Source organism: Lagopus muta, chromosome 6 (genome assembly GCF_023343835.1).
Source record: "Lagopus muta isolate bLagMut1 chromosome 6, bLagMut1 primary, whole genome shotgun sequence".
NCBI lineage: Eukaryota > Metazoa > Chordata > Aves > Galliformes > Phasianidae > Lagopus > Lagopus muta.
The window spans coordinates 18,416,250-18,429,549 of NC_064438.1; the positions used below are offsets into that span (position 1 = coordinate 18,416,250).

Here is a 13,300-nt window from a genome sequence, read left to right on the forward strand (position 1 = left end):
AAACAGAAAAAAAATCTTTTTTACTTTGCAAAACAGTTGAGCTCCCAGATGAGACCTCAAAGAAGTCAGGCCACTATGAACAGTACATAATAAATAATGATAAAGTACAGAAAGATAGTTCAGCATCCAAAGGAAAATAAAAGCAAGTAAACAGTGGATGTAGCTACACAGACTACTAACATGCAAAATACTTTATCGGAATAGGCAACCTAGCAATGACAGCTTTGTGCTTTTCTCCTTAACTAAAGTAACACTGAGACTGCAGTTATAGAAGCTGCCTTTCATCCAGCAGGTTTTTCTGCATCTCAGTCTGTAAAATCAGAGCCTTAAAGGAAGATAGTTCAGTCTACTGCTATTCTCAAAAATCATCTCACACCTAAGCAATCAGGCTCTGAACCTTAAGCCATCAACCACAGCTCTGCTGTGAGGAATGCAGCTATAGGAGGCAGGCTTGGTAAAGGTCAAAGTAGGAGACAGGACTGACCTGAAGCATCAGAAACATACTGTCTGAGGACAGTGCAGACTGACAGCAAAAACAAATTGGTTCAATAAAATATTCAGTATGTTCAATATAAGTTAAAAATAATAATTAAAAAACAAACAAACAACCACATCCACCCAGCAAGGAGGAGAGGAAAAAGTATTATAACCCCCACGTACACAGAATAGAGACAAAGAAAAAGGTGGTTTAATTTTTTTAGGTTTTTAGAATAAATTTTAAGGATGACATATGTTACCGTGATTTCAAATCAACTTTAAATGCAGAGGCCATTGGTAAAGCATAGGGTGCAAAGAAACCACACTATGCGTACATCTGCAGAGATGTTCTCCTCTATCTGCTCACCCATGCAACAGATGCCCTGCTTTCTTGGTTTGTGAATGTGGTCCATATCCCAGACTTCATCACTATCCTACAAAACTTCACAACCATAGGCTGCTTTTTGGGATGGAGCTGGAAACAACCACCTGCCTGATGTCCAGCAGGCCAAAAGAAATCCAAAAGGTAACTTAGCTTAAGTATTGGCTACTGTTCATTGGAAACCAAAAATTGCATTTACGTATCATATACATTTCAAACTGGGGAAACTTATGCCCTGAAAGACTTAGGTCTCTCTGCAGGAAACAACTGCAAATTAACCAGTTACCTGTCTGCCTTTGAGCTGAGCCTTAGAGCACAAGAGCAGAATCTGCCTGACCTGTCAAGGAACTTGTGGTGAGAGCTCTGAGGGCTCCTAGGCTCTGTGCTGCCACTTGCCTGTCAGGCAGTCTGCCAAGGAGCCATTCAGGAAGGAAACTGGGGAGGTTTCTAACAGAAAAAAACATCCCACTGGAAAATTTCTGACCCACTCTAATAATGAGCCTACTTTCACAGTCAGGTATGATGCTGGCAGAAGGCATGGCAACCTACTGCATTTTTTATTTAGTTACTGGCTTCCTATATAAATTTCCTTCTATACCGGACACACAGCATCAACTGAAGTAATCTTTAAGTAAGTTTGGTCATAAATCCTTTTGAAATTCTGCACAGCAAATGACATTCCTTTTCCTGAGAATGATGACAATTGTTAATTGGTGCTATTCAGAAGGTAAAATTTTCTTTGGTAAGGTCTTTACTGCTTTAGGCAACCACATGTACTTTTGGCAGTGCCTCCAGACGAGCCTTGTTGGCAGCATTCAGTATATGCCTCGCTCGGAAAGATCGCATGAAAAAACAGCTCACTTTCCAGTTCCAATTCCAAGGCTTAGTAAACTTGGCAAGGCTAACAGCATAATCTGGCCTGACTGCAGGAATAACTGATGCCTGATAGGTAGCATCCTGCAAAACTGCCAGGGCTGCTCAGGCACACACAGTTCCTCAACAAAAAGAGACCTTCTTAGCCTAACTCCCCATCTACTAACAATTCACCAGCCTACATACCGTTCATTGTTCAGGGTCATTCTTGGAGGATCGAGGTTGGGATTCTCCATAGACTCCATTTGAGGACAACGTAGGAAGTAGTAGAGAGTGTGGAGAGCATCAGGGGACCAAGAGATGGGTTGCTGCTGCCGAGTTTGCCGAATGGGGCTCATGCCTGGGCGAATGGTGTTCAAGCACTGCATGTGGTGCATTGCCCGTGATACCAAGTCACCTGCAAAAAGAGAAAGAGTGCAAAAGTCTCTATTATTCATTCACACTGCTCCTTTAATACACTCCTTCAGCTAAATCGAATCTCTCACTGCTGAGAGAAATGCCCTTTGTGTAAAAAATTCTTTTTATTTCACTAAGCCAAAAATTGCCCCCAAGATGCCGCTTCTTGCAGTTTGCTCCAAAAGGAATTTAGCTTTCTTTCAAACAAAAATCTATGAGTTAGGAAATAGAAAATGAAACTCCTTTCAGACACCATGCATGCAGAATAATAGCCTTCCACTGATTTTTCCATCCTGCTTTAATGCTTTCTCCTTTTCCCCACCATGTAAAAAAAGTTTCTTGCCTGCCCACAAAGCCTGTTTATATTTCTGTAAAATCATTATTGCTTATTACCATAAGCATAGCTTACACATGGCAAAGCCAGCATTACCAGTACAAACACTTTTTTTTCTAATCTCCACAATCACTATTTTATGTTAGGAGATTATTCCTATTTCTTTCAGCTGGGCTCTGAGGTTCAGGCACTTGTGACAAATTAATGATACATTCATAGAGAAACCTCTTCTTTTAGGAGTTTGATTCTCTCCTCCTCACTCTACCTGCAGCTTCCTCCTGAACAATAAAACATGAACCCCCTATTAAGAAGCTGAACTATATCATGCTGACTGTCACAAGCTGTACCATGAATTTGCCCCTGAGCCTTGTAAGAAGTGCAGTCTAGAAGTTTTCTGAGCTGCTGAGTCCTCTCAGCCTTTGAATTTGAGCCAACCTGCCTGTGTTTCAGAGTACCAGGAAAAGACTTAAAGGCTGCAGATTTATAAAATTTCACAGAGCAGTGATCCCAAGATAGCAGCTATGTAGAAACTCTTTAGTCACATAAAGCTGACATTTGTGCAGTATATTTGCTTTGGGCACACCCTGTTTACTCTCCTTTTATTGTGGTATGTTACAAACAACATCAGCTTTGCAACAAAGGCTTCAGACACTACATCTTTGACTAGTGTGACTACCATACCACTGGTCTGAACGATTACTATACATAGCTAGAGTCTATTTTTTTTCCTTGAGAGAATCCTCTGTTGCTTTACAGTCCCCTACGACTCTCACAGGAAATGTTACTCCATTGTGCCCTACAGTTACAATACTGGGAAAGGATGGAACTGAAATAGTTACCCCATCTCAAAGCTAAATCCTGAGAAAATGCCTTGAACTTACTAATGTGAAATATGAATTATTCTCACCTCTCTCTAAAATTCTTAGGAAGTCATTTGTTCTTTTATATCACAGCAAGACCCTGAATCTGCCAACCAACCTCCAGCTGAACCCATCAAGTTGTAGTGTTGCACAGGTGAGGGGGTAATCACCACAAATGTTCTGTACGCCTATACAACTTTATTCAGTGGTTCAGATCAATGCAATACGAAAAAAATCTCCACTTGCAGTTTTATCACTTCTTCACTGCATAGTACATTCAGACTTAAGGACCCATTTCTGAATGTCAAAACCTTCTAACGTCTTTGTCTTTGCACTTCAGCAGCTCCAGACTCTTTGCACTCTAATCTTACAAGAAAATTGTGAATGCTTTAGCACTGCTACTAACACAGAAACCTGCACATTACAGAAGAAATGCATTTGGAATTCAAATTTTCAGCTCAGAATAACGTTCCTTCTCCTTTGCACACTCACTCTCTTTATTTTTTTGGCAATGTTCAGCAAAATTTTTAAAAAAATAAAAAATATCAGCAGGCAACTGTATCAGGAGATCCATTCACTAGGTGTAATGACTAAGTTGGCCAAAGCAAGGCTGGGGGAAGAGAGAGAGGAAGCTGTATTCAATCACAGACCCGAGCTACAAATGTTCTCTTGTGTTTCAGGATAAATAGAGGTGTGTTAAAGGAATTTGAAAACCTCAAATTAAGGCAGGTTGCAAAATAAATGGTGAAACCCACAAACTCCTTACTGGCCCCTGACATTCATTAGCATTCACATGGTAGAAACTAAGAAAACGATGCCGGCAGAAACGTTGCAAGAAGTAGACTAGGAAAACACAAATCATTTTTGTTTACTTTAAAAGAGCTTTGTGAGTAGTCTAGGAATGAAACATTTCATTTGGTTAGCATTTAAAAAAAAAGTTTTGAAGAGGTTTTTATTACTGAAGTGCTCTCAACTTTTTTTTTTCCCTCCACTTTTTGTTTTTTAATTAACCAAAAAGCTTCTCCTTGAATAACTTGCGCTCTTGACATTTCCACTGCATGAACAATAAGAAAAGAGAACCATTCTTGCCACAAAAGGAGGTGCCACTGCTATGTTCCACAAAAGTACAAGAAAGCCTTTAGAGGTATCTAAGCAAAAGCATCCATCTTCTATTGGTGCTAGCACCACTAACTACCAAGAAGCTGGAAAAGCCACATCTTATGAATCTCCGAGGTGAATTAAATATAAAGAAGCCTAACGAAACAACCTGATTTTCATAAACCGCACCACAAAACAATTAAACCTTACATAACATTGGCCAAATACTCCTCACACTGTCAACAGTGGCAACACTCCCACTGACCTCAATAGCAGAGGGACCGGCTCTCCTGCTTCGTGGAAAGGAATGGAAAGGAACGCACAGTCAGTTACAACTGAAACTTACTCAATTCAGAGATGCTTCCAACACAAGTTGCCAACAGAGACTGCTCTAAAGTTCGGAGTTCCAGCTGGGCGTAAGCATCAGCTCGTCCATCGCTGCACACAGCGCCGTCGTTGTATGGGCTGAAGTAAGCAGGCAGAGACAGTACACCTAGGGAAGAGAGTAAGAAACAGAGCTGTTACAAGTGAACTTCTGGGAGTAGAAAAGCAAGTCTCCGTACCGACAGCAGTGAAGCAGAGCTCAAACATATCTCTTCACCTTCTTTAGTCAGAGCACGTGAGGTCTTTAGAACAGTTCAAACAAAATCCAGTAGTGCTATAAATACCATTGAAACGGATGAAACAGCGCAACTGGGATCTAGGGAGCAAGGCTGGAAGTTTCTATAGCTTGTAAAAACTAGAAACTGCAGTTGAGATAAAGCTACATGAAAAGCTTTAATGAAGTCCCTCGTATTGTTTATATAAAAACTCAGCCGTGCACATACAAGTTGCCTTTGAACAGCTGCATGCAGATTGCTAGATATAAGGGCCTAATTTTAAAAGGTGTAGAAGATAACCTCAAGTCCATCTGGGGTAAATGGTAGCTGTAATCTTTGTAACTCTAAAAATAAAGCCATAGGCCATGCCAGCTCTTTGAACCTGCATGCAGTTTCAAATATGCAGACTGTGGTTTCTATAAGCGTGAACCTTTGGCTTTGCCAAACTACGCCCACAAGTTTTGAGGTTGACTATATTCTCTATAAATGACCCTATATTAGAGAGAGAGATTAGAAAGGCAGTTATATTGTACGCACGCCTTCACTGCACACACACTCCTTCCATTCTGAAGGATTTCACCTTGCATACAAGACAGTTAATGCACAGCAACTGAATGGAACTAAGGCTTTACAATCAGTTCTGTGTAGATGTTATTGGGACCTCATCCTACCTGGACCATGTCTGCCATTACAACTCATTTGAATTGTTGACAAATTAGATTATTTAGATGAACAGGTTGGGAAGGGTAGCAATGACTGGAGGTACTGAAAACAAAACTATGAGGCAGTTTCAAGCTAATTTGCAAGTTGTCTCTAAAATGGGCAGCCATTTTCCTTCTCCCAGTCACTCTTTCTGCCTTATATCTTTGCTCGAGCATGGCAAATCTGCAGCCACATTGCAAGTCAGCGCCCACACAGATAGCCAAATATATCCAAAATATATTGCCTACTGTACTCCAAAAAAACCCACCAAAACAACATTAGTTGATTGGCTTTTCTTCAAATTAGTGAGCTGAATTGCTTTGCCCTGTGGCCACAGAACTGCTGTGTGTAGCACAGAGGGAAAGGGGGACTGTGACCTCTACATCTAATGGGAGAAAGGGAGCAGGGATATGTGACCATGGCAGGATGGGAGAGGGAACACGATTCCTCTGGAGGCACCCTGCAGTGTGATCCAATGACACCCAGCATGACACTGCATCCACAGTAGAGCAAAAGCTTTTTGCAGTCAACTCAGCCAGTGTTCTTGTAATACAGTGTGTTCAGTTGCAGCCATACTGCTAATTATGAATCAATCCACAACTCCAGCAGTAGCATATCCTCAGTCTAAATTTTCTGTGATTTTAGGCAAGGGGGCTTATAGCTACTTCTGCCTGCACTCTTACCCTGGCACATCCTGTATTTTTGGTTTTTCAGCTTCGATCCATGAACAGCCAAACCAATATATTTCAGTTTCAATCCACATTTCTTTCCCGTCTCACCTTCTGACCCCAGTTAAGTCTCAGATGTGGAGACACTTTGCTCATATTGCAGTGACCTCCTGTCACGTAGGTGCTGTGCTTGTCAAACAAAGCCCTCGCCAGCTGAACTGCAGTGTATTGGGCAAGACCTTTGTTTCTTTGTCTTGAGGTTTTCTTTTGAAACTGTATGCTGAATTGATCTCTCCTATTCTTTTCACATCCTCTTCGCATCCTGCTTGGTGGTAAAGCCAAGGACTGCATCAAAAACTTCCTGGACAATCTGAGGATAAGGGAATGATTTATTCCGTTGTGTTTCTTCACTGTGCACCACTGTTAGTTAATGGGAAAAACTCTGCCAATGCCCTCTGTAACTTGAATAATTAGGAATTCAAGGCTCATGAGCTAGCAGAAGCAATACATTCAAACTACAAGAGCTTGCTAACTACACTGTAGCCGCCTATACAGAGCCTAAGCCACTTCCTTTTCCACCTTAGAGCTATGAGAGGATGTTTTAAGACACATGGATTGGATTTACGGCAGAGGGAGAACAAAAATAGACTGATTTGTCAAAAGTTTCAAATAGAGGCATGTAATTCTACGGAGGCGAAAACAGAAACTGGCAGTTACATTATTAAACCACTCAGAGCAAAAAAATGGGGTGTTATTTCCCCTGCCAGCCAGTTTCAGTTGGTTCCGTTTTCTAAAAAGGAATTTAAAGTACAGATTTGTAGAATGATTTAGATTGGCCCAAAAGTGAAAGTACACCCTCAGTTATTTGGTTATTTGTTCACCAGGTGCCGTGGGTAAGAGCAAACAGAGATGATTTATTTACTTTTGGAGAAATTGCTCGTACAAGATAGTTGTGGACAAGATTTATGCTCTCACCTGCTGTGTTACAGTTGAGGAATATCCTCAGTGTACCAAAGAGAAAGAAGGAAGTTACTAAACCTCTGGCCCTGCGACGTCACCTGGGATTTTCACAGGATCATGGTAGAGGATGAATCAGGACCTCTTTACAGGAGGTTTCCCAAAGGCTCACCTGGTCTGGCAGGTCTCATTAGGTTCTGAGCAAACCCAGGAAGTGGAAATTACATCTCAGTGCTGCAATTGAGACTGACTAAGAGCAGACACGGGACAGGCAGCAAAGCAGAAACTTAATCCACAATCATTACTGAAGAGCTTTCTGGCCCTCATCTTGCAGTGCGCTGATGATTATTTCTCTTTCCATATATTTCCACTAAGTGTAGAGTTGGAAAAGCATCACAGTCATTCTTTAGATCAGAAATTCAGGCTCAAGAACATCTGCAGTCAAGCCTGGACTACTGGTATTATAATTAGGAACACAACTTTTTTTTTCTTTTTTTCTTTTTTTTCCTAATTGGTATTAAAAATTATTTGACAGTAGAAACAACTGCATTGCAACGTCTTCTTGTCCCCCCAAATGGTGACATCAGCTCTCCTCCCACTGAAACCAAACAATTTGTAGATAAAAGATATTATGAAGGTAGAGACGGTTTCTATTTATACCTGGCATTTGCATTTCTGTATTTATTTTTATTTTCTAAATATTTGCAGCAACACTGATTTCAATCTTGGCTAACTAAATATGGAAAACTCTAATTGAAACACACCAATTAATATCTAACCACTCTTAATGTTTGAAATCATGTCAGAACTGCTGATTTATATCCCAACGCTCAAGAATGTTTTTTTCCCCACAAAACAACAGTGTGGAACAGCACCTAATTACTGTGCAGAATGAGCCATTCAGACGTGTACACCCCCCTTCTTCAATTATCTAATGTGGGCTATGTTGAGCTTTATACATTTCTCTGGCTGTATCCTGGCACTCTGGTTACAAATTTTAATTACTCAAGATTTTAAATAAGGATCTGAGCCCAAGAAAAGTTAGTGAGAGGTATTAATTTTAGCATGGCTTACATTAAGCCTAAAGAGCAGAATGAGTTGAGAAGTCACTTCTCTAGGATGGTGTGAGGCAACACCCCATAACAGCCCAATTGAAAGCACGTTCATAGTGCTGTGATGAAGGCACAGCTGGCTAACAATTTGCTGCTGATATTTCCATAGCCTTTGAAATAGCAGCTGGAAATAAAGGCATATTTATTCTAACTCAGTTAATATAGGAAACCTGTTCATGGGCATTTGCTGCCAGTGATCTTAAAAGGCTTCACAACTGGGTGAAATTCCAGTTAAACAGTTCTTTAAAATGAAATTATTCTGCTTGCCCACAGATTTTGAAATTATTGTCTGTAATCTGATGCTTTTTAACAATAACTGACAATGTTTCCAAAGTCTGAGCAAGGTCCAGGGAAAAAGAGTGTTCACACCCTTGGACATCCTTCTACTTTAAGAAGTACAGCAGCTCTGCTGAGAGCTTTGGCTGTAAGGTGACAGCTCATGAGATGACCAGGGCTGCACACACTGTTGCTTAGTTTCCTCGAGTTGGGCAATTGGTCCAACCCTTAAGCAAGGAACTTTTGGTAAGGTGCCCTGCATCAAGCCCAATGCTCTCTGGAGATTAAGAGCCTGGCATCAACTTTTGCTCTTTTGATATCAAAATACAAAGAAATGCAAACACTTTTACCTTTATAACTGGAATGTTTAAAAACCTTTTTTCAATTAACTTTTAAAGTACCCATGTCATCTTCACACCTTGCTGTTTGTTTCATGAAAAAAAAACTATCCATCATTTTTACCTCGCTGTAATCATTTTCCCTGTGCTTTCTCTGCTTTAATCTAAATCCTTCATGCTGGGACACAACTTCCTAAAGATTAACACGTCAGCTGTTTGAGGACTTTCAAACACTTGCAAGATGTCTGGAGGTTAAGATGGGGCCACTCACAAGTGGCAAAGGGCCAACGAGGCTTGTCTGCAAAGCACTCCAATTCTGCTGTCTGGGATTCCTCGCAGAAATTGCCCAGGGTACTAACTCCATTATTTCAGAAATGTAAAACTTAACATCTCAGGAGCTGGCTGTATTCATGACAGCTTAGGCAAAGAATCAGAAATATAATTAGGATGGAGCTCACACTGCAAACTACCAAGCCAGAAAAGTGCACATTTTCTTTCCCCCTATGATAAACATAATAGAGTCTATGAGACAATACGATGTCCATTGATTTTTGCCTTTGGCCAGAACAGAAGTGAGTTCCACAGGCAAGCATTCTCTTTGTGAACTGTGTGTGCACTGCATCTAACAGTGGGGATCTTTACTGAATGCTACCACAATACAAACAGGAGACATTTCTATTTGACAAAACCAATTAGAAATGAAAGCCATTGGAACATTTGGGTTCCTCTTCAAAGCTTACAGACTATTTCTAAATGCCCCTAATGCAAAAAATCACATACATGAAGTCAGAACTGCTGTCAGTATGACCAGAACTGCTGTGCCACAGAAGCGTCTTAGGAACTTAAATACAAGGAAAAAAATATGGCTTCAGTTTTCAGCATCAACATATTTCTGCAACATTTGGCTTGTGATAAAATCTGTAAGAAACATTCTCAGAGGTGAGAATGATAACTGTTCCCAATGAGCTGAGCTGTGATTCGGAATTTTGAAGGCAGACAGCAATGACCTGACTACACTGAACAAATCCCACTCATTTCAATGCACCCAACTGCGATTGCAGTTCCCACATTGGAATTTGGCCGTGACACCAGGATGGCTGTCACCTAGCACAAAGTCCTACCATTCTTCATGGCAAGGAGCATTCAAGGCTTTTCTTCGGTTTTTTTGTTTCCCATTCTACCAAGCAACACAATGCCATGTAGTTTCCTCTTGCCAATCAACCCAGTACAGACCTAGGGCATACAGTACCACCTAGAATTAATGCCAACTCCTGATACTCTGTGTTTTCTCCTTGCCAAATTACTATCATGCACTGCTACGATCGACCCTCTTACTTTATGAAATAAGACAGGCTTATTCTGAGAAAAACTAAAGAAACAAACAAAAAGCTTGAAATAACAGGCAACCAAAGTGTTCCTGATATAGCAAACTGAAATCTAAACACATCAGGCTATATAATCAAGTACAGTCATGCTACGGATTGTGAGAAAGACTTGTGATCAGGAAACAATACATATAATTGCTAACATATAGGAAAATAATATGCTGCTATAAAGCAGGCAGGAAACTCTTTCAGTTTGTCTCTGTCAGCAGTATGAAAAATCAAACAGTTCCTTGTATCTGCATACACACTAAACAGCAGTACTGAATTGAAAACAGGAGAAAAAGCAGAAGAACAGAAAACTTCAGAACACAGAAAGAAGATTTTTAAGTATCCTGCAACTGCTGAGCTGAATCTCCCTGCTGAAGGGCTGCTTTCCTAATTGCATCATAGATGGATCCAAGGGATTCATTCACACAGCCATTAACACAAGTTCCCTGCTCTTGGTCTAAGTGCCTGGAAAGACAATGTCTCCTTCAAATCAATTTTTCCATGTCTTTATTCACAAACACAACTAGACATAATTATCAGTTTACCTTAAAGGAAATCTCAGAGTTGTGATGCCATCTGTGAGGACCAGGATTTCAGGTGCACCGTGGCATACCAAGTCATGGAATGAGACCAACCCAGCTGCCCCATATGCCCTGATACACAGCATGAGCCCTACTGGCAGCAAGCAGTTAAGAGGCAAAAACAAAAGCTTAGGGATTGGGCAGAAGAATGTGCAGAAATTTGTACAACAGCCTCACACAGCCACTGGGCTTGAAACACAATATGCCCACTCGCTATTTGCCTGAACATCAGGACCGTTACTAGAGATGCGCTGTCTCAAAGCCTACACTCTGGTCCTTGCTGCTCTTCAGTGTCAGCAGGCACTACTTGACTGAAATACCAGAACACCCCAAAACAGAGTTTTAAAGCATCCTCACAAGCCACTACCCCTTTGCTGCAGTCCAGGGCACTGCAGTACGTCATGTTCCAAAAGCAGGTCAGAGCAGTAGAGCTCTCAGTATTACAAGAGTTAGGAAATCACTGCTCTGTGTACACCACCAGAGGAAGACTATTATTACAGGTATTACAAACCTTTAAATGTTTCTTTTCTCCTAAGTAACTGCGTATTCATAACCACTCCTACAAACATGATGAATACCTGCCCCATTTTTGCTAGGAAAATGATGGAATTGGGCTGAATGCTGGAGTGGAGAAGGCAGGAAGTATCTATAAGAACAACTGCATTCGAATTCATCTGTGACAGACAGGACTGAAAATGAATATAAATGTAGGAGAAAGGCCTGGGTTTAGTACTGAGTCAGTACTTATTGAGTCATTAATCCCACTTTCATATCCCTGTGGTCTTCTGGACAACCACTAGCCTGGCTTGGACTCAAGTGCTTAATTGAACATGAGCTCAAGGGAATACGTCCTGAGTTTATATTGTAATAACTGCCAAAAAACATTGCAAATTTTATCATTAGCAGCAGCAGCATACTTTGCAAGATAAAAGGTATCAGTGGTTTTATGAGCTGGTGATTATCCTCATTTCCATTTCTTCAATGGGGAAACAGAGACAAAAGGAGAAGCAACTTTCAAAGCTCATGCATCAGAACCAAATCTTTGCAAAAAGTCCAAATCACCCAGTTCAGAAACTCTTTGGCATTAGACCTTTCCTGCATGAAACCAGCCAACACTGAGCCAAAGAAGGAATACAAAACCAGAATGCTGTGCCAAAAAATGAGCACAGTCCAACAGGAAGAGAGGACATACCATTAGCTGGCTGTGTAAACTCCAACCAACCAATTTACTCAGTGTCCTAGTTCGCTTTTCTGTAAAATGGGGATATCGCTTTATTCCTGTTAAGGGCACTCTGACAGAACAACTTTATTGTTTCAGTTCTTTCTGATTTTACTCTTTTATGCTGTTTAACAGCACCGTCCCCATTTCCTGTACATGTCAATAGGACTTTTTTTTTTTTTTTTTGGTCCCTTAGCAACAGTACATCTTTCATTTACGTAGCCCTTTTTACCTTCAACAATCCCACAGTGCTCTGAGACACAACATACCGAGATGAAAGAACACAGTAGTAAGGCAATGTGTAATTCCACATCAATGGGGCTTATGATACAAGAAGAGAAGCTTTATCCAGATGATGGGGTTAAGAAAGGCAAAATAGATTCTGGTGTGGATACAACGGTGGGACAGTTATTCTGACAAACATGGCAAAAAAATGTTGTATGAATATATGAAAGGTATAAACAAGAATATATAAATATTTATATACACAATGGCATCTCCTCAAACACTGAATCCTTTAGTATCATTATTATGAGGATCAGAGAGAAGAGTTAACTATCATCTCCTCAATCACCTTGGAATTCCTTAGATGTCTTCAATTTAGTTCCTTCTGCCATAAAAACAGCTTCAATTGGATTAACCAGGAGGATTGTAGCTTATGCCTAATAAAATTGCAGGCACTAGCTAGTGCCCCAATATCCTCTTACAATGCTCCCTTCTAAACCACTCCTTATTGTTCACTGTCCTTCCTGAAATATGGTCTTTGAATCATGCCCAGTTCTCCAGATGTGGTCTGACTAAGCTCTTTGTACATGCCATAATGACCCCTCTTTACTTGCCTTCAATTCTTCTATTTATACATTACATGATCTGTGTGCTTGCCAAACACAAGGAAGATAGTAAACTTACATCCTCTGTCACCCCCAGTTCCTTTTCTCAGAAAATATCTAGATAGATAATCTGACCAGGACAGTCCTCCAGAATAACCCTTCCAGTCTATCTACCACTGGAACCAAGCACTCCTTCTGGAGTAGGAGGATGCTTTCTCCAGAGCA

At 40.7% G+C, this 13,300-nt stretch overlaps 1 protein-coding gene across 2 annotated transcripts in view; it reads right to left on the reverse strand.

Annotated features, from left to right (window-relative positions):
- The window catches only part of ABTB2 (ankyrin repeat and BTB domain containing 2), a 142,247-nt gene that overhangs the window by 47,804 nt on the left and 81,143 nt on the right, over positions 1-13,300 (reverse strand). For both annotated transcript variants that reach the window (XM_048949846.1, XM_048949845.1), the window contains exons 2-3: positions 4,767-4,913; positions 1,919-2,129 (exon numbers count right to left, since the gene is read on the reverse strand). In XM_048949846.1, the coding sequence (XP_048805803.1) occupies positions 1,919-2,109 (191 nt within the window). In that variant the 5' untranslated portion in view covers positions 2,110-2,129; positions 4,767-4,913. The remainder of the gene's footprint in view (positions 1-1,918; positions 2,130-4,766; positions 4,914-13,300) is intronic.